Below are 22,105 nucleotides of genomic sequence, written 5' to 3' on the forward strand. Positions count from 1 at the left end.
TCTCTTTATTTAGTCGCCCATCTACTTGTCATCATAAGGCCAGAGAGCCGCACAGATGCCACTTCGGTCCGTGCCCACCCTGTCGGCAGATTTGTCAGCAATCTTTACAGAAGTGTGGTCACCTGTGCCCTGCGTCTTGCCATGATGAGGCTCTTGTTAAACAGAAAGGCTTGGTAAGATTTTATTTCGAATTGGACCTTGATACATGCTGCCCAGGATGCTTAGTGAAAAATTATGACGCCTTGTCTTCTGCTCCCTATAGACTTCAATCTCTTAAAAAAAATGTTCCTCATTGTTGTTCTTGACTGTTTTTTTTATGCTGTATTTTTTGTTAGCCTCAGCCTGCTGGTCCATGGGAGCAACCTTGTGAACCTGCCTATATTCAGACAGCTTTGCCATGCCCACCATGCCAGGTCCCTATGCCAATGTAAGTACTAATTTTGATATCTGCACTGCTTTTTGAAGGAACACCTTGGGAAATTCTGTTTGTGTAACGCCTTGGGAAATTCTTTTAAAAAAAACCTTCAAAGATATCTTGGAGAATTGTGGACTTGCACAAGTCTGGCTCATCCTTGGGTGCAATTTAAACATATCTGAAAATGCCTTGTTCATATGTACAAACTATTATAAGTAAATGCAAACAAGATGGGAATGTCCAGCCATCATACGGCTCAGAGAGGAGATGGGTTCTGTGTCTAAAATATGCATATCAACCAAAGCTCAAAAGCAAAAGAACTTTTGAAGATGCTGGCTGAAGCTGTTTGCAGTATGTCGGTATCCGCTCTGGAAGACTGCTCTGCCAGGAAGAAGCCATTCTTCCAAAAGAAACAAAAAAAAGATTAATGTTTACAAATTGTTTACAAATGCACACAAGGACCACATACATTTTTGAAGACATTGCTCAGTCCCACCAGTTCTGTCAGCAGGAATGGGCCCAAATTCCTAACAACTATTGTAAGTACCTTGTATGAGGATATCCAGAAGTTTGACCCAAATCACAAGAGGTTGTAAGACTTTGAAAAACACTCTGCAGGCCACCTGGCATGCCCATTGTTCCCTATCCCAATGTGTGTCCAGAAGCAGTCGGAGAGGAGGTGCCATGTTCCTGTAAACAGGCGCATGTCCCCAGCATGGGACCCCTGAGCACCAGAGGATGCAAGTACAGCTTTTCAAAATGCCTCCCCCCAACCTCCGCACGTCCACCTCAGATAGTAAGAAAAACTTGCATATATTTCTTTTTTTATTTAGTGTATGTAAACTTCTGGTTAAGTTAAAGGGAGTCTGTCAGTGGTTTTAATCATACAAAGCGGCAGGCAATGCCCCTACCCTATGCTACGAGTCACTACTGCAGCAGGCTTCTTTTACATAAGTGTACCAAAATGATCAAAGTCCATCTATGATCCTGGAATATAAATGCATTTTTCACAGTCTTGCTGCTACTAACAATAACATACACAAGGATGTTTATACAGAAAGGACTGATAACTAAGACTTTCTGCTGTTAGACTCAAACCTGCCCTTAAAGTTAAAATTTTACATAATTCTACAAATTTTAATAATTTTTTAGTTATCATTTTTTTTCAGCTGTGTGTATATGGGTTGCCTTTTTATATCCTTTCCGTTTTTTTCCGATGTTGTTGGCAAGTGTTTGGGTTATGCCTGCTCTTTCTATTATCTTATACATTGGGGATTGTCTTTTGGTGAGACGTGGGTTCACGTTACTGTAATATCCTTTACATGCCTTTATTGCTTCCTCTTTATGATGATGAGATGTCTGGCTGGCTTACTGGGACGAGCGGGACAGGACTTTAACCAATGATTTATTGCTTCCAGATGGGCTCTTGTGTTTTTATTGATCAGAAATGAATATAACTTTTACAGAATCGGGACACCGTGAACAGAAATGTATATTTATATAATAAAGGTCTTCTTCTTTCTGCTCTGTGGAGTAGACTGTGCCCGTCCACCTGCTACATCACTCTACATCTAGTAATGGGCTGCATGATGTCTCTGTTTTTGGGGTTTGGGGGGGTTGTCTGAGGTCATGTCAACCATGCAGCTGAGGTTTTGGGTCCTAAACTTTTCTAAGCTATTGGTTTGCTGCATTTCAAAGATTCCCGAGGGGAAGAGTGATGGGGGTCTGATGAGTTGACCCCTGGTGCATTGGTTTCAAGTCACTGGACTCCACAACTGCTCCCCTCCAGAAACGCAGACGCCTACAAGTGTATAAGATTTTGTGCCCTAAACCCCAGCTGCATGAAGAGATGCTGGCAGATTAGGGGTCTCAGATCTACAGCCACGTCCAAAAAAACTCGATAGCTACAGTATATTGCCATCTGGCTGCTTGGATACAGGTTTGAGTAATGTTAGTAAATATTATTTTAAAAAAGACATTTTGGGACAGTGCCAATCACCATCTAATAAGATAGACCCCCCTCCCACCTTCTGCAATATATTCCATCTGTTATTCATGACTTGATCTTTGATCTATTACCTGCTATAACACGGATGTGGATAGGGTAGAGCTATTTATTAGGAGAAATACCTTTCTGCTTTCAGTCGATGTACAATCCAAAAGAACGTAATATACATAATACTGTGTGTATTTGTATGTGTAAGTTTGTATAGATTTACTAATTTAGATCAGAGTTTTAGATAGAGTTTTTTTTTTTCTTTTCTTTTCCATTTTTCCTTGTGACACATAGGTCGTAGTATGAGGACTTTTACATATATTAGGACACTGTTAAGTCAGTTTAGTATTGTTTCCCATTGACTTTTATGGACCAGCTAAAGTTCGTCTTTAACTGTCTGTAGCACACAGAACCTCTTCCTGATGGGGTTTGAAAGATGAGACATTGGTCATAAAAATGATCAGGGTCTGGTGGTTATAGAGCAAAGGGGCACAGGAGTAACTTATCCCATACCTTATAGGATATGATCCCAGATAATTGCATGGCTGATTGCTGAGCCCATATACCTGTAGAAAGAAGCACTGTAGAAGTGATTGGAGCATTGGTCATGCATGTGCACCACCACTCCATTCACATAGATGTCCCTATTCTGTGTATAGTGGATGGTTTACATTGGTGGGAGAATCCCCTTTTTTATGGAAGAGAATGGCATTACATTTTTTTGCCAATGTGAACTCAGCTTTATTAAGTTACTATAACATTAATCAACTTGTAATGAAGGGGTAAGGGGGTTGCCTGGGTTAAATATTTTTTATATTTGTGTCTAGTGTAAGAAAACAATAGACCATAAAATCTCCTCTTGTCCGGCACTGCCCCCCCCCCCCAATCACTGCCAGTCTCTGTCGGTCAAGATGGCCCCAGTGGTGCGGTTACATCAACTGAGCACCGGCTACAGCCGAAAACTGGCTTCACCCACAAGATGTTTGGGTGTTTAGTGAGACCATTAACTGTATAGACTGGTGCTGACAGGACACAGCACTAGAGAGTATGGAGGTAAATAAAGGTTCTATTGTTTTAGTGCACTAATCATAGTATTATGGTAAAAAAAAAAGGTTAAAAAAGGCATCAATCCAAGTCCAATCTATACCTATATTCAGAAAGTAATGTGTTCTGCACATAGGTGTATCCGAATTTGCCAACTGACTAAATTTCTCTTTTTTTCATGTTTTTTTTTCCAGGGCGTGTCTCGGTAAACATGAGGTATGTAACTATACATGACTGATCCATAGATTGTGTGTTGGTAGGCATCTCGCTAATTTATTGTTGCAAGCGTGTCTATGGTGAGAGCCATCATCTACCTGTATTTTCCATTTGAGGAGATGTGTCGGGGCTTGTAATGTAAAGCATAAATTAGATTTCCTAGTTCCTGTTTGTACTAAGAAGTGGAAAAAATGCAGTACACTAGACAAACCTTTTGCATTGTTTTCTTATGGGCTCTAAACATACGGCCCAAATGACATCTCCCCTTATCTTTGAGTCAATATGAATAAATACAAACTAAGGGGGAGATTTATCAGGTCTGTGGTGTATGAGTCCTAAATTAATAGAAATTACCAGCAAACAGTCAGTTTTGGAAGGCGTTTAGCTGCGTCACAACATACTGGTAGTGGTTTATTAGGTCAATTTCTGCTGACAGGTTCCCTTTAAGCAGTAGGCAATTTTTATTTTTCTCTAACTTTTACTATGGAGAGACTATTCGTCAGAAAATCAAATATGCAAGAGAGTCTAGGAGTAGAGGTTCCTCCTGGCTATGTAAAGCATCTCTTGATACTATCGATAGAGTTCTTATTGGAACAAGAGTATCTAGCACTAATGTAATATAGGTCAAACCCATATTTTTTTCCATAACACCCCTTCACATAAGAGGTCATATGGAACAACCTCACTATGGACACACTTTCTTGACCTCCACGCGGGGTTCAGTATACTTTTTGCATTCCTGCTTATAGGGCAACTTCAATGTTTTTCCTGTCTTCACTCTCAGTAAGAAGAATTTTTGGCATAATTTGAAGCATCATTGGTTTTCACTAAACCACACTTTATGAAGACTTAATTGTCCATGACTGGAGTTGGCTCGGATATGGAGGAATCTGATAAGTTATTATTGACATTCTGTGTTTTTCACATTCGCAGATCAAATGACCATTTGGAATATGCCTTTGTAGACTCGTGTAATGTAAGAAATATTCCTTTGTTGGCTACGAGTTAGAACGTTGTTTGTTGTCAGACCTTTGAAAGGAGATATTGTACACTTTTCAGGTTATGTAAAATTCTCATCAGCAGAAGGTGAATCACAAGTTGCCCGGACAGCGCTATCCATTGTGTTCTCTTATTACCCAAACTCTAAGTCATACAATGTGGATGACATGCACCCCACAGACAATGGGGGATATTTATCATACAACCCTCCGGGCACAGCCGGATACATCAAGAGGCTCCAGCCTCTATCATCTACTTACCGAAGTGACCGATCTAGTGGCCATTTCCTCAGGGAGTGGTGATGCCGGCACGGTCTTTCTATGCATGTGCACTGCTTCCCTGAAGCCGGCAGAGGAACAGGAGCTATTGGTCACAGCATCCCTGGAGCTGGAGGCACAACAGGAGCAGTTATAGTGAATGCCTGCGCATGCACAGTGACTCCTGAGCTGCTGACAGCTCCATGGATGCTCTGCGCAAGTAGCTCCTGTTCTCGGCCTTCTGAGCTGGCGGGGGCAATGGTGATGCGCCCAATACCCTCTGCAGCAAATTAGCATATTACAAAAGGTATATATGCCAATAGATCTACATCGGTGAGTAGATTCAAGATTGTAGATTTCCCTTAGGGTATCATAAGCTACTCACAGGCTTGTACCTAACCAGATTGGTTTTGTCTTCCTTCAGGTGAGTCTCTTACCATGTCACGCTGCCGGCCCCTTCTCTTGCCAACGTCAGTGTGGACGACTGCTTCCTTGTGGCAATCACACTTGTTTAAGGGAATGTCATAAAGTCACCGAAGATAATGGCAATAAGGAGAAGGTGAGGACTAGTGTATAACAAGGTGTAAATTTCTACTATAGTGCATAGCCCAAAATCATGGATGCTTAACAGCACAGCCTATAGTTTGTAGCTAATAATATACTTGTTTCATGTCTTCTAGTATGGACGCGAGTGCTTTTTGTGTGATGAAGAATGTTCTAAACCTCGACCACCCGGTTGCCCCCATCGCTGCAATCTACCATGCCATCTCGGGGACTGTCCGCCATGCCTTCAGATGATCAGGATTAAGTGCCACTGCAAAATTACCACTCTTTACATCGAGTGTCGGTACGACCAGTCTTTACATTTCTTCTTCCTAGGAAATATGCAGATACGTTTTCCAGTACATGATATGGAAAAATGCTTGATGTTGAGGGGATTGCCTTACAAGGCAGCTAAAGAAGTAATGTTTTTCCTTACCCCAACCTAGAAAACATATTTGCTTGTTTCCCAGAATCCCTCGGTAGAGCATTGATGGATATAAGTCTACACATACCTGGTAGACTATACTGTGTATATTACCAATATTGCAGAGATGCCCGTAGGTAATGCATTACCAGCGTTTGTCGCTCATCGATCTCCTTCATGACCAATCACTACGGCATGTAGGGTCCATCCTGTGCTGACATAATTACTTTATAGTTGGATGGTATTGGCACATCCGCTTTTTCCCTACTCTTATTACTGTCATGAGATTTAGCGGTCATTAGTCGCACCCCTGATGATCCTGTATTGACAGGCGAAACATGACATGTAGGGTATACGTTGACCTTGATCTCACACTTCTGGTCCCTATATATGGGCATGTTGCCATCTTTGTCTCTTTGGTTGTTTAGCCTAGGGACAGTTTGCCATTGATAGGGATAGGTTCCAGTTGGGTGGTGGTCGATTAGGCTGCAGCTCCGACGTGAGGATTTTAAGGGCAACCTAGGCCAGTGTCACATGTGTAAGTTTCCGCCCAGCATTATCGATTCCTCTCGACCTTGGAGCTCATATACACCCCATCATCCTGTCTCTTTCATTCTATCTGTATTTTTTCCGCGTTTTATGTACATTGACGCTAGTGAGCATCATCACAGACTTGTATCTCTGGTCCCCTGAACAACTATCTGCAATATTGGACACAGTATAGTCTACCAGGTATGTGGATTCACTAGTGGTAAATAAGTGCGGCATTGGTTTGCCTGTGCTACTTGTCACTTTTTGGCCGGTTTCTATGTTGACATTTTATATGACTAGATTATTAAAAGTTGTGTTTTATTGATTAGAATTACCGATTGTACGTTGGACATTGTGGTGTAACTGGGCTGGGGGTTTGATTCCACCCGTCCAGCCGCCCTCCTTCCTTTTGGTATGAGTAGAATTGGGGCACAGACACAATTGTGACGCACGTTGCACAGAATTGTGGCACATGGTCCTACTAAGCAGTAACCCGTCCCCTTTACCTCCACATTTTTCTGTCTTGTCGGGCACAGTGCAGCTGCAACACAAAACTGGTGCAGATACTATATAAATACATGTGCAAGCAGCACATTCTTTCTAGTGCAAAGTCAGACAGAAAGAAAACTATTGCAAATGCTTTAATAAATGTGGGCCAATGTGTGAACGCAGTCTAAGGATACCAAATAAAAACTAGGATGGTCTGTTTTTGATAAACTGTGTTGGCATGCTGCATTTTTGTGCAGATGTGTAACTCTCCTTCTCTGATCCTGCTGTAAATCCTTGTGTAGATGTTTGTTGCGATTGTTGCTCTATTTTACTATACTTACTACAATAATCTGTTTTCTTTGGTTTAGAAAACTGACTTTGGCTCAAGAGGAACAAAAGAAAATTTTGACTTCATGCAAAAATCAGTGTCCAAAAGAGGTAAGGATTGGATGAAAATGTCTTAAAGAGGACCTGTCACCAGATTTTGTCCACCCTGACTAACAATGCCTGCTGATAAAGGGTTACAAGTCCCCCCCCCCAATATCACCAAAAATTAGCTGCCAGTGGGGCACTGTACCTTAATTACAGATGTTTTTCTGAAATGCAAATTGGCTTTTGTGACTCATTTCTGTTGTTTGATTCTTGGGGATCCACTGCTAATATTCAACTACAGACATATAAAGCTCTATGTACAGATGGGAAATATTGTGTCTTTTTTTTTTTACACAGTGCCTTGTGTTACATTCATGACATGTGACCAGTGACATCATCGCAGGTCTCTCAGCCTTCTAACAATAGCAAACTGTACACCATGAAATCACAGCAGTCTCCATGTAGAATGGAGAGGAGTAGAAGTCCATAGAGGCAGCTGTGACTTCATGTGGTCAGATACATACATGGGGTACAGTTTGCTAATGTTAGGAGGTTAAAGGACCTGGGATGATATGACCCTTGTCACATGACATGAACTGTTGAATACTAAGGAGTTGAGGGGAGGGACTGGCTGAGTAGGGCACACCCCCTCTGAAGCCAGGTAATATAAGATAAAGTTAATTTATGGGGATGTAAGGGAAACAATTTTTAGCTGAAAGAAGGGTGTCAGCTGTCGCTGGCTGTATATGGTTCCCTTTTAAAGTCTGCCATATTTACTTGTCCTGTAAGGAATGAGGTGTGGACCCAGCATGATTTTGAGCGTAATTTTCTCATACCTTGCTGTGGCAGTAACATGTTTGTTTGACCCCATGCACATGACTGTATGGGGGCACGTGATCCAGCTACAGAATTTGTGGTCGGAGCAGAGATCTGCTACACTGTTTACTCACCGCACCGTGAATGACTGGGCCGCTCGGCTTACTATGGAGAGGGTGGGGGTGAGGATTGTCGCTCCCATCTCCACCCGGCCATGTATTATTCCTGGGATCCAGTCCAGGTGGGCACAAGGCCATGTGAATGAGGCCTCAGTCTTAGGTTAAACTCGTACAGTATTAGGGCAGTATATTGGAGGCACACTGTTACCAAACTCAAGAAAAGTGCTGAAATTTGGTTGTGAATCAATGAAAAATGCAGAAATGACAGACTGAACACATTATGAGTCCCTCAGTCCTCGTGTGCTTTTAATAGAGCAGCACCATGGATGATTGGGGATTCCATAAAGATATATCATGTCATATGCACATGAGAACCTGCATTTCCTGCCATGGTATTGAGACTGGAAGTGGTGGGGTGCATTACTTCAGAAACTCAATAAGTACCTCGATGCATGCTTTAGTGTGATATTAAATATCAAAATCTCATCTTTTTAATGGCATCAGGCTTGTGGTTGTGAGCTACAGAAAAAGATACTGTAGTACAGTTAATCTAATATGTGGGAACGGGATGTTTATCTGCAGCTCATAGTTCCAACTATCTGTATCTCCGGTTCTGTAGCTCACAGAACCACAAACCTGTTGTTATCTGAAATGAAGATGAGCTTCTATGTTTAATATGAAACCAAAGGCATGGTTCTAGATACTATAAAAAAGTGACTCATCTCAAGAAAAATACAACTCTTCCCTGCTCTCTTTCATTTATTACAGCCACCCAGTAATCCAAAGTCCCTTATCAAATCCATTTATGGCCTGTGATAACGTTAAAGAAGCTGTTCTAGCGCCAATCTATGAAATAAACTAAAAACTTATGTAAGCCGGGCAGTGCTTGCAGGGTTTCTCATACTCTTTGACTTCTGTCGACCTAATTAGTCTCTAAGTAAACTAAAAAGTTTTTTTTTCCACATAGTTTGGACGGCTGTTTTCACATTTGTGCCAACTGACCTTCCTGCTTTCCTTGAGCTATTTTCAGGGAATCAATAAAAAAAGAAAAAAAAAAAGTTTTGTGCCATCGGATTAGCTTAAGTCAGATCTTCCACTAATGCATTAGAGAGGATTCGGAGTACTGGCAGCCAATTATACAGCCATTATCTTTGCTGCTCTTTCAGCTGACGTATCAGGAACTGTACGCTTAGATAACATTGTGGGGTTTATTGAAGGACAATATAAGCTCTCGGAGGCGCCATGTTTTAGAAAGGCCTTATGATAATCTTTTTAACTTTAGAAAAGCAGATTATCAACACTCAAGCTAGAATAAGTTTTTCTTGTTTTTCAAACTTTCCTTTGTTTCGCTGATCTTTTGGAAAATCTTTTAACAAACACACGGATTATGTCGAGGATCAAATAAGTGATAAAGTGTTCTCGATGGTAGTAGGTACATGACACTTTGATGGTTTTATTTGTTAAAATCTGCACTGGAATTTTCAGCATTTGGACTGTTATGATCAGAAGGAATTGTTACTAGGAGAAGTCTGTTAATGTGTATATTACCTTCCGTTAAACCTTGCAGGAATCAGTATTCCAGTGTGTGTACATGAGGAGTAACTCATACTGCAGTACATACAGTATGTCTCAGAAATAAGCCAAGGCACTTAATTTTACCACAAATAACTTATTTATTAGAGTATAAGCCAAGGGTGGGAAATGATGAAATGCCCAGCAGCCATAGCCCCTCGACAATGTAATGCCCAGCAGCCATAGCCCCTCGACAATGTAATGCCCAGCAGCCATGCCCCCTCAACAATGTAATGCCCAGCAGCCAGGCCCCCTCAACAATGTGATGCCCAGCAGCCAGGCCCCCTCGACAATGTAATGCCCAGCAGCCATGCCCCATCAACTATGTAATGCCCAGCAGCCAGGCCCCCTCGACAATGTGATGCCCAGCAGCCAGGCCCCCTCGACAATGTGATGCCCAGCAGCCAGGCCCCCTCGACAATGTGATGCCCAGCAGCCAGGCCCCCTCGACAATGTAATGCCCAGCAGCCAGGCCCCCTCGACAATGTAATGCCCAGCAGCCAGGCCCCCTCGACAATGTAATGCCCAGCAGCCAGGCCCCCTCAACAATGTAATGCTCAGCAGCCATAGCCCCTCAACAATGTAATGCCCAGCAGCCATAGCCCCTCAACAATGTAATGCCCAGAAGCCACGGCCCCCCTCACTAATGTAATGCCCAGAAGCCACGGCCCCCCTCACTAATGAAATGCCCAGAAGCCACGGCCCCCCTCACTAATGAAATGCCCAGAAGCCACGGCCCCCCTCACTAATGAAATGCCCAGAAGCCACGGCCCCCCTCACTAATGAAATGCCCAGAAGCCACGGCCCCCCTCACTAATGAAATGCCCAGAAGCCACGGCCCCCCTCACTAATGAAATGCCCAGAAGCCACGGCCCCCCTCACTAATGAAATGCCCAGAAGCCACGGCCCCCCTCACTAATGAAATGCCCAGAAGCCACGGCCCCCCTCACTAATGAAATGCCCAGAAGCCACGGCCCCCCTCACTAATGAAATGCCCAGAAGCCACGGCCCCCCTCACTAATGAAATGCCCAGAAGCCACGGCCCCCCTCACTAATGAAATGCCCAGAAGCCACGGCCCCCCTCACTAATGAAATGCCCAGAAGCCACGGCCCCCCTCACTAATGAAATGCCCAGAAGCCACGGCCCCCCTCACTAATGAAATGCCCAGAAGCCACGGCCCCCCTCACTAATGAAATGCCCAGAAGCCACGGCCCCCCTCACTAATGAAATGCCCAGAAGCCACGGCCCCCCTCACTAATGAAATGCCCAGAAGCCACGGCCCCGTAAAATAAACAGCGCACCCAGCAGCCCCTCTCTGTGTTGTTCCTCTTCACCTCATGGCTCCTCCTGGCAGTGCAGACAGGGAAAAAACGGAATGTCGGGCGACTTACCTCCAACTCCTCACCAAGTTCTGTTTGACAACTTTCCCCCTACATACAATTCGGACAAGGTTCTTTTTTTATAACTATATTTGAAATGTACTTCATTGTAAAGTGTTATATTCTGCATGAAACTGCTGCTCTTCAGTCCCATTGCCAAGAATCCGCACGCTAAACTGAGATGAAGACATTAGATCTATAATTACATTAGTCACAGTAAATCGGTTTTATTTTTACCGTAGGCTACTGAATGTTGCGTTCTGTCTCATGTGAAAACAATTTTTAGATGTTGTAACCTCTGGGCTGAAACACCATAATCTTGTACTTTGTATTAAAGTTGTACAGTCTATCAGCGGAGTACGGCTAGCTCTGTAAGTTATAAAATATTTGACTTGGTTTCGGCAGAAGAATGAAAGTACGCGTTATGGAACGCATTACCTGACGCGGTTACAGATTAGCACAGCGTACGTTCTTCTATAAATTACCAGAAAGCACATTGTGCATTGTGAAGTACACACAGAGCGTTCATAGCTTTGGCCTGAGATTTATTGCAGCTTTTTTTTTTTTTTTTTTTTTTTAAATTAAAACAAGGTTTTAGTGTTTAAAATCTGAGATTGGTCTTCTAGCTCATCGGCTTGAAAATAGTCAAAGGCTTGTCTGTATACATCGTTTAATCCTCTTCAGAAGGTCCTGTGACTTATTGCTGGGTTGAGGAAAATAATTTAATTTCATATTTTGAGCCATAAATTTTGTGACCACCTGAACATGTTTCCTATAGGGCTAAGACACAATCATGGAATTGCACTCCGTGCAGTGGTTGGATTTCACTGACCAACCACAAAGCTGAGGACAGGACATCATAGTGGCCGATGCAGATTTCCTTCTTCCCATCAAAAAGTGTTTTTTGGGTTTTTTAAAACTCATTTATTGAAGAAAGGTAGAAAAGAATATGATCTATCAAGAAGAGACACTCCTAGTGGGACAAATGTTCTTCATCCACAATTCCAAAAAGGCTGGCCAAAGGTGAACAAGGCACAGGCCTGGTTAAGTTGGTAGATAGTAGTGAGGTAACTTCATCCCAAAAGAATACATTAATGGGGCATGGCCAAAACATATGCCAAAAATCTGCAGGTATATGATGATGTTTTAGGCAGTGGAGTGTGGCCATTCTACCATTTTTAATGGGTAAATAATGGAGCAAATAGTATTGAGGGCTGTTATACTCAACACACCGAGCAAGACCAGTTCAGAGGCGTTGGGAACATTCAAAGTTTTGCAGGTCTGCAAAAAAATTTGGGCCTACCTGGATGCAGGGCAACCTGGTTTGCAGTAGGTATTGACCCAAAGAGAACCCGTCAGGCAAAATAACCCAAACTAACCTAAACTAAATATATTTTTATAAACTGCCATTAGAGAGCATTGCCTCTATCCCATCATTGTCCCTCTACATGCCTGTAAACCTAAGCAATGAGGTCCTAAAGCTGTATGCAAATGACCTGTGAAATGTCCAATGAAGCATTAGCATATTCAAGCTGTCCAGCTTATTCATGAGTGGGAGGCACAGCCACACCCCCAGTGCTTGACTGACAGCCTGTATAATGATGTGAGGCTGTATAATGATGTGCTTCCTGGTGCTGCCGCCCCCTGCAGCCTGTGTGTGTGTATAGGAGAGATACAGCAGCTCCAGGCAGCCATGTTATAGCAGAACATGTCATGCACTTGTGTAGCTGATGGCTGTGTCTCTGTATATTAGGAGGATGCAGCATGTCAGCAGATGCAGCACACACACTAGCAATGCTTTACTATACATTACACACAGACATGAGAGGGGAGGGGTAACAGGGGTGACATCACTGCCTCTGACCATGTGACCAGCCTCATTTACATGATAAAAAATAGATGATTTTACAATGAATAATGTATGAAATAACTAGATAAAGGCTGGGATGGATCCTTGTGAGCTGCTCCAACAGGAAGAGGTGACAGGACTAGTGACAGAGACCTGATGACAGGTGTCCTTTTAATGTACTTTTTTTTTTTACTCCTTTCCTAATCAAAATAACAACTATTGTTTATGTGCCCTTTAATTTGTCTAGTGACGCTGTTTTGTTTTGTTTTTTTCTTCATGTTTGGGTCATTTGTCTAATATACAAATATTACATTTAGCAGCACTATTTAGGGTTAATATTTGCCAGGCTGCCCTTTGTCCCAACACTTGTGGTATTCCCTGCTATATATTTGTATGTTTTTATAGAATGTTTTTATTTAAATCTAATTAACCCCTTAACGCTCTGCGCCGTAGCTCTACGGCGCAAAGGTACGGGGAATGTATGAAGAGGGCTCACGGGCTCTTCATACAGAGGTGGGGGTTGTTGCATATTGCAGAAATCCTCCACCGCTAATAACCAATAACCGCGGTCGGTGCTTGCACCGATCACGGCTATTAACCCTTTCATTGCCGCCAGCAAAGTCACCGGCGTCGCCATCTTTATTCCAAACGTCATCGGGGGGCGGCGATCGGTTGCCATGGTAGCCTCGGGTCTTCGTTTGACCCGAGACTATCTGGCATCTGCAGATTCGTTACAATGAGCCAGTGGCTCATTGTAATGAGTGAGCTGCAAAAATGCCATATATTGCAATACAGAAGTATTTCAGTATATGGTAGGAGCGATCTGACCATCTAGGGTTAATGTACCCTAAATGGTCTAAGAAATAGTGAAAAAAAAAAAGTTTAAAAAATAAAAAAAAATTAATAAAATATTAAAAATTCAAATCACCCCCCTTTCGCTACAACTGATATAAAACATAATAAACAGTAAAAATCACAGACACATTAGGTATTGCCGCGTCCCAAAATGCCCGATCTATCAAAATATGACCTCCGAGATGATAATGGCGCCCAAATGTCCGAAATGCGACTTTTGCACCTTTTTACATCACATAAAAATGGAATAAAAAATGATCAAAATGTTGCATAGACCTCAAAATGGTAGCAATGAAAACGTCGGCTCATTTAAAAAAAAATGACACCTAAAACAGCTCTGTGCGCCAAAGTATGAAAAAGTTATTAGCTTCAGAAGATGGCAAACAATTTTATTTCTTTTTTGTACACATTCGTTTAATATTTGAAAATGTATTAAAACACAATAAAACCTGTATAAATTCACCGCGATCGCACCGAACCAAAGAATAAAGCTGAGGTGTTATTTTGAGTGCGCAGAGTCGTAAAAACTAAGCCCACAAGAACGTGGGCTCATTTGGAATTTTTTTTCAGCTTCGCAGTACACGGCATGTTAAAATAAATAACATTACGGGAAAGTAAAATTTGTTACGCACAAAATAAGCCCTCACACAGGTCTGTACACGGAAAACTGAAAAAGTTATGGATTTTTGAAGATGGAGAGCGAGAAATGAGCGAAAAAACCCTTAAGGTGTTAAATTTTGTATTGTGTTGGTTTACCCTATTTCTATAGGTTTTATTGTTAGCTTGGAGAGACCTATTGTCTTGCACAGTCAACATTACATTACAACACATTAGTATATTTATCGGTACTTTTGTAGCATTGGGTATCTCTATGTATATTTGGCCCTTGTAGGTAATAGTAAACCTATAAACCGGATTTGTGAGGATCTGGATTCCTGCGATCGAGCACAGTGCAGGGAAATATGAGGAGTCCCTGATTGCAGACTGATAAGTCATAATTGAGCCATACTATTAGTCTATAGTCGATCAAAATGGGCAATTTTAAATGAAATTTAACAACAAAGTGTCCTTTATTATGTATAAACATGATCACTAATCTTCAAATGTTCTTGCCAAGAAAGTCATTTCCCAGAACTTCTCCAGAAAGATTAAAGGTGTTGGCCACTTTTCTTCATGTTTCTTAAACGTCTGGGGGGAGTATATTAGGTAACTTTCCAATATACATCTATGAATAGTTCTGCTCCGTTTTTCTTGATATGTAAAGTGAATCCTCCTGTCTCTTTCCTCATCAGCCAGACATTCCTGACCAGAAAATGGCCGCAGATGGAGGGTCATGTGGTCTCTATCTATCAATTAGAAATCACCCTGCCAGGACCTAAAGCTTGTATACATAAATATTATAATAGGGTCCTGAAAGGGAGATTGTTCAAGTGCAGTTATAACCATAAGACCCCCCACCCCCATTTATGACAATTTTTATGGACAGTAATGGTAATGATGAGGTAAAGATATTTTGAAATCCGGAGGCTTTACTTTGCACATCAAAAAAATCAGTGCAGTACTATTAAAATATATTGGTAAGTTACCCTATATACACACACACACACACACACACAACAAAAAGTGGACAACCCCTTTAATTTGTCATTCTCTTTGTGTTTTTGAATGTGTATGAGTATCTCAAAACAACCATTTGGAGAAAATTGTTAATGGCTGCATCTTACAGACGTCAAACCATTAACTATCATATAATGTGTGTAGGTGTCTTGATCACAATGAATGGGGGTTTCTAAATAATTTTCTGAGTAGAAACATAGCATCTGTACGTGGTTGGCCCTGCTAAGATCATTATAGAATATAAGTGATAGGTTTATTGTGAGTTTAGCAGAACCTTTCTCACGGAGTAAGCATTCAGTTGCGTACTGAACCTTATTCACACCAGGGCCTCTTACTATGGATTGTATAATTGGGATGAGGAAGCTGGGTATCTATCGGCATTAGGGTAATGACCTGTTCTTCGTGGCTGTGGGGATGTCACTGTGGCCTATCTCCAGACATGGATTATTTATCTTGGCTGCAGAGCAGCTTTGTGGTTTGCACTTTCATGCGCACAATTATGCTTCCCATCTCACTGGAGCAGGTCTTTTTTTATAATTGAAGATCTGCAAACATTTCCATAGTGGAAGGTCTTTCCTCTGTGTTTTCACATGGTGTAATGTGATGGTAGATTTCCTGTGGAAGGAACTGAACCATAGATATGGGCAGTATTAATGTAATCGCTGGTGACTACATTTCCATCTGGTCTCCATGCTATGGAGTCTATGGTTTTCCTCTTAAGTTTAGAACAGAATCAAAAAATGAATAACTTGTGATTGATATTACATTGTGCTGAAGGTTGGGAGTTCTTTTGGGAACATATTTGTTTCTCAGCTGCCTTCATATTAAGGGTACATTCTCCTGACCGTCTGAGGGGACTGATATGAAGCCCCCTTGAAGGCAATGGCGGCTCTGAGGCAGTACGGTGGCACTCATGTGGCACCATTCCATGCCACACACCGGGTAATGAAAGATCATGCTTTATCTTACCTTGTGGCACTGTTTCCTATGCAGAGACGAGGGGGGAGCAACACTACAGCCGGGTGGGCATATGTGTGTGTGAGTGTACCCTTAAAACTACATTAAAAAAAAATTAATCTCTGCACAGAGTAACTTTTATCATGTGAATGATACTTTTTGTGTCCTTTATTGCCAAAAAATCTAGTTAATAGTACAAATTTTAAATAATTTTGGTTTGGAAGCTTATGCTATATTTAAAGAAAAACTGTAAATCCTTCTGCCTTGTGTTTTTTGCAGCTGCCTTGTGGACATCGGTGCAAAGAGATCTGTCACCAAGGAAAATGTTTGCTTCATTGCACCCAGAAAGTGAAACTGCGATGTCCCTGCCGTAGGATTAAAAAAGTGAGTCCGGTGCTCTATAATATTCCATGAATACTAATAATATAATGAACTTATATTCAATGCATTTTGGTAGTATCCTATTCTGGCCTACCGATTCTCAGTACATGTATATTAACCCCTTATACTTTTTATGGTACAGTGAACAGCCTTCAAAGTAAAAAACCTAAACCAAAATTAATGATTTTCTTGTCCCCACCAAGAAAGAGTTAATAAAATCTAATCAATTCGCTATTGAACCTCCCTAAGTGATGCACCTGAAAAGCAGATCTCATCCTGAAAATAATAAGCCCCCATATGTCCACGTTACAAAAAGAATAAACATTTTATAGCCTATAATATGTGGTAATGCAACTCTGCTCTAAATGGCGCCTCATTCCATTCTATGCCCAGGTGTGTGCCCAAACAGCAGTTTACCAACACAAATGGGTATCGGCATACTCAGGAGAAATTGGGTATCAAACTTTATGGAGCTTTTTGTCATTTAATCCGTTGTGAATATTTACCTTTTGGCCAAAATTAATGTATTGTCCAAAACATTACAAATTGTAAATTTTGTTTTTTACCCCTGTAAAACACCTAAACAGTTAACAAACTTTTTAAATTTGGTTTCTAATACATTGAGAGTTGTAGTTTCTATAATGGTGTAATTTATGTGGTTTTACTAATATAAGGCCTTTCAAAGTCACTTGAAAACTGGTGCCTGTAAATATTAAGTTTTTGCACCCATATTTCTAAGCCCCATAACGTAGTAAAATGAGAGGATGCATAAAAAGGCATGCCAACTTAAAGTGGACATTCAGGAAATGCTATTTATTAAGTTATTTGGGTGCTATGACTATCTACTTGAAAAGCAAAGAATTTAGAACTCTGAAAATTAAGAATTTTTCATAATTAAACGCAAAAGATATCACCAAAATACTTCCACTAATTTGAAGTACAATGTGTGACTACAAAAAAAATCTGAAAATTACCTATAGTGATACAGGCCATATTTCAAAAATCGGGCTTGGTCCAGAAGCCCCAGAGTGGCTTGATCCTCAAGGGGTTAAATACCAGGTGCACCTCCATTCTTGAACTGCATTTCCCATTTTAGATCATTTTATTGAGTTGCTTTTTTCAGTTTTTTTCGATTTTCTTTAACCTGACAAGGAGAAAGGAGGAATCTGATTTGTAAAGCGTTTTCCAGACCTCCTGAGGAAGTAATCGGAGGTATTCTCCATGTGTCGCTGTGGTTTGGTACTTTGCCACAATATACAAAAAAATCTTCTGATGGGGAAGTTATTAGACATCCATGGGAAAATGAGGGATTGGCTGCTCCAACACAGGTTTCCACTCTGTAGGCTGATCCCACACTACAAAACTTGCTACTTTCCCTTATAAATCACCTTTATTATATTTGTATTTTTTTTATGATATTTGTTTTTTGGACAAGGTTCACCTCTTGTGGACTGCCCATAGTACCGTATTTTTCGGACTGTAAGGCGCACAAAAAATCCTTTGATTTTCTCAGAAATCAAAGGTGCGCCTTATAGTCCAGTGCGCCTAATATATGAACCGTACTTACAGACAACAGCTGCCTTGAGCTATGTACAGGTCTGCCACCTGCTGGTCATTCATCCTCATAATCAGGTGCGCCTTATAATCCGGTGCGCCTTATATATGAACCTAGACTTTTTAGCAGGCATTTATTGATGGCGCGCCTTATAATCCGGTGCCCCTTATAGTCTGAAAAATACGGTACATGTATGTCCTCAAAAGATTATATTAAACAAATGGTGAAAGGAATATAAAATATAACTTTTATTAAATCAAATATAAAAAATGCATCAAATAGCAGAATGCATAAAACAGGCTAGAAACCTCAATTGAAAAGTGCATGGTGGACAATTTCCCAAAAGTACAGAGACATATATGACACGCCTTTTAATCCTGACGGTACCCATTTCCCAAATGAATGTACATAAACGGGGGAAACAAAAATTGCTCAGGTCTTACACATTCAGGCGGAACATCATAAAGCATGGGGAAAAGGGGGCCCGATGACTACATCAAGGTGTCCAGGTCAGGAATAAGGTGACCACACTGCCCCATGCCCTAGCAAAAACTTACCCTTACACCCCAATAATGGCTCACTAAGTACCAGGCTCACCCTAACAGAAGAGGAAACCCTAATGTGCCCTGTCGATGGTGACCAGATATTAAGGATCCTTCATCAGGGGGGAAACTCATCCAGAAGTGCGATATAGCATAGCCTGTGTAGAGCAGTAGTCCCTATCACAGGTGGCCACAGTAGTGACCCAACTCAGGCAGCAGTCATACATGTCAAACCTTTAACTTTTAAAGGTAAAGGCTGTAGAGACACCGTGCCTCCCATATGTGGACACACCTACCACTGATCACAATTCTGTGGAAGCCACGCGAGATTGCGCTGTGTTCTGTGTTTGGGGTGGTGAAAGGTCATCTTTAACACTCTTGATCCAAGTATGTGAATATGTAGCTCTTTTATTACAGTCTGCATCCAGCAAAGTACTTAAAAAATGAAAAACTTTTAAAATCTAAAAATGAGTTTTCTTTAAAGAAAAAAGTAAAAACTCAAATCCCCCGGTTCCATAGAACTCCTATAAAAAAAATTTAAATCATAAACATGTTGGATATTGTGTCCCAAAATGTCCGATATATAAAAATAATTATCCCATGCGGTGATGCCAGTAAGGTAGAGAACCTTCAAAATGTCCAAACGACTGCTCTTTCACATTTTGAGACCCATAAAAATTTTAACGTGATATAAAGGTCATGCAGTTCTCCAAATACCAAAAAAAAAAGTATGTTTTTTGTGCAGGAAGTGAGAAACGCAAAACTGAAAATAAAACTCAGTAGCTTCTTTAACCCTGCCACTATTAAACTTCTCTAACCGTAATCGCAGTCCTTCACTCCCAAGCTCAGTTCCTCTAGTAAATTTAATAAGAAGAAAATTGGGGAAGATCCAGTTTTGTTGGAAGTACTGCTTGTGAAGGAAGTAGGGTTTCTCACCATAAGTTACATTTCATGGCATTGCTTCGATGGCAGCGTCGAACTTCTGGTGACCCGTTCTCTCTGTGATTAATCGCGGTCCGTATCCTGTTGATAGTTCTGTGGTTATGGCGGATGAAGCTACTTTGTTGTGGCAGCTCTGATTTTGAGGATTATTGCTCTGACACAGGCATCTCTCCACAAGATCAGAGCGTTTCATTGTATTTTTCTCCCTACTTGAAGCAAATCTGGCTTTCATTTCTTGGTCCAATCTGAAATCTTGTAGAAAGTCAGATCTACATATCAAGGAAGATGTACAGCTCTTCTCCAGGCTTTTCTAGCAGCACCAAAGAAAAGCATAAATTTCCTTAATACCCCACGGAGTTAACAGGAATTCTGTGTTTTCTTTGCTCAATGGTTCCATTTGTGAGAAGCTGCAGGTTATAAATATTGTATGATTTCTATACCTTTAATTTATGGTGATGCAAATTTTTTTTTGTAATGCAAAATATTGAATATTGTATGTATTTGCCGACAAATGACCTTTGTGAACTGTTGGTGAACGCATTGTTTTACTTTATCCAGGAATTACAATGTAACGCTGCACGGGAAGGTCAAGTTTCTGTAGAGTGTGACTCACTATGCCTGGAAATGAGGAAAAAGGCCGAAGAGGTATATTTTATTTTTTTTTTAGCATGATTTTTTTTTTTTACACCTTAGAAATGTTTTTTAGATTTATGAAATAAAAAATGAGGAAAAGAGATTAGTTTTTGGGCTACATGCACATGACCATATCTGCTGCGGTCAGATCATGGGCCACAATAGACCGTACCTGCTGCAGTGAGATCACGGGCCACAATAGACTGTATCTGGTGCCGTCAGATCACGGGCTACAATAGACTGTATCTGGTGCGGTGAGATCACAGGCCACAATAGACTGTATCTGGTGCGGTCAGATCATGGCCGCAATAGACCATATCTGGTGCGGTCAGATCGCGGCCACAATAGACCGTATCTGGTGCCGTCAGATCGCGGCCACAATAGACCGTATCTGGTGCAGTCAGATCGCGGCCACAATAGACCGTATCCGGTGCCGTCGGATCGCGGCCACAATAGACCGTATCTGGTGCCGTCAGATCATGGGCTACAATAGACCGTATCTGGTGCGGTCAGATCACGGGCCACAATAGACCATATCTGGTGCGGTCAGATCACGGGCCACAATAGACCATATCTGGTGCGGTCAGATCACGGGCCACAATAGACCATATCTGGTGCGGTCAGATCACGGGCCACAATAGACCATATCTGGTGCGGTCAGATCACGGGCCACAATAGACCATATCTGGTGCGGTCAGATCACGGGCCACAATAGACCATATCTGGTGCGGTCAGATCATGGCCACAATAGACCATATCTGGTGCGGTCAGATCGCGGCCACAATAGACCGTATCCGGTGCCTTCGGATCGCGGCCACAATAGACCGTATCCGGTGCCTTCGGATCGCGGCCACAATAGACCGTATCCGGTGCCTTCGGATCGCGGCCACAATAGACCGTATCTGAGGTATATGGCAACTGATCACAAGCCGGTGAGCACACAAGTGTCGCACTGCAACCTGGCTGAGCGGCTATCCCACAAGAGATGGGACATATGCTATCTTTTTGCTGGAATGGGGCCATGGGCTGCTCACCTTTCTGTGGAGAGGGGAGGGGTAAGGAGTGCTAATTTCCCCCTTCCTCTTCTGCATCCGGCCCAGGTGAGCACATGATCGTGTGCATGTATTCTAAGTGGGATTTTTTTTTTAGCTTGGTGTGTTAGAAACATTACTAGATTTATGAATCTGGAGACAACCAGATAAGGTGGGATATCATGTCCCAGAACTAAGGTGCTTTGAGTGGTGGCTCCAGCGGATGGACTCTAAACCAATCAGATTGTTATTCCTATTCTATTGATGGGGGATAATAACTGTACACCTTTTAAGGCTTTTTCTGTGACTAGTGCCACTCTGGTCCACCTATTGTTATTCTTGACTCTTTGGTCAAGGGGCATGCTGGGGCATTCAAGTATCAGATTCTTTCATTGTTCAAGGCTTCTATAAAGCAATGCTGTTGTCTTATTTTAAGTTCTACCGCAAGATTGCAACATGTGTAATTAATTTTTTTTTCTCGATTTATTAACATTGACAGATGAAAGAGGAAGAAGAAAAGGCAGCAAATGAAGAAGAGAAACGCAGACAACAGGTACTGTCAGCTGCAAT

The 22,105-nt window shown here is 41.7% G+C and overlaps 1 protein-coding gene across 2 annotated transcripts in view; it reads left to right on the plus strand.

Annotated features, from left to right (window-relative positions):
* The window catches only part of NFXL1 (nuclear transcription factor, X-box binding like 1), a 59,634-nt gene that overhangs the window by 33,878 nt on the left and 3,651 nt on the right, over positions 1-22,105 (plus strand). For both annotated transcript variants that reach the window (XM_072124761.1, XM_072124768.1), the window contains exons 14-22: positions 14-173; positions 336-427; positions 3,650-3,671; positions 5,352-5,486; positions 5,608-5,774; positions 7,283-7,352; positions 16,731-16,835; positions 20,430-20,516; positions 22,035-22,088. In XM_072124761.1, coding sequence (XP_071980862.1) covers positions 14-173; positions 336-427; positions 3,650-3,671; positions 5,352-5,486; positions 5,608-5,774; positions 7,283-7,352; positions 16,731-16,835; positions 20,430-20,516; positions 22,035-22,088 — 892 coding nt within the window. The remainder of the gene's footprint in view (positions 1-13; positions 174-335; positions 428-3,649; positions 3,672-5,351; positions 5,487-5,607; positions 5,775-7,282; positions 7,353-16,730; positions 16,836-20,429; positions 20,517-22,034; positions 22,089-22,105) is intronic.

This window comes from Engystomops pustulosus, chromosome 1, assembly GCF_040894005.1.
Source record: "Engystomops pustulosus chromosome 1, aEngPut4.maternal, whole genome shotgun sequence".
Taxonomy (NCBI): domain Eukaryota; kingdom Metazoa; phylum Chordata; class Amphibia; order Anura; family Leptodactylidae; genus Engystomops; species Engystomops pustulosus.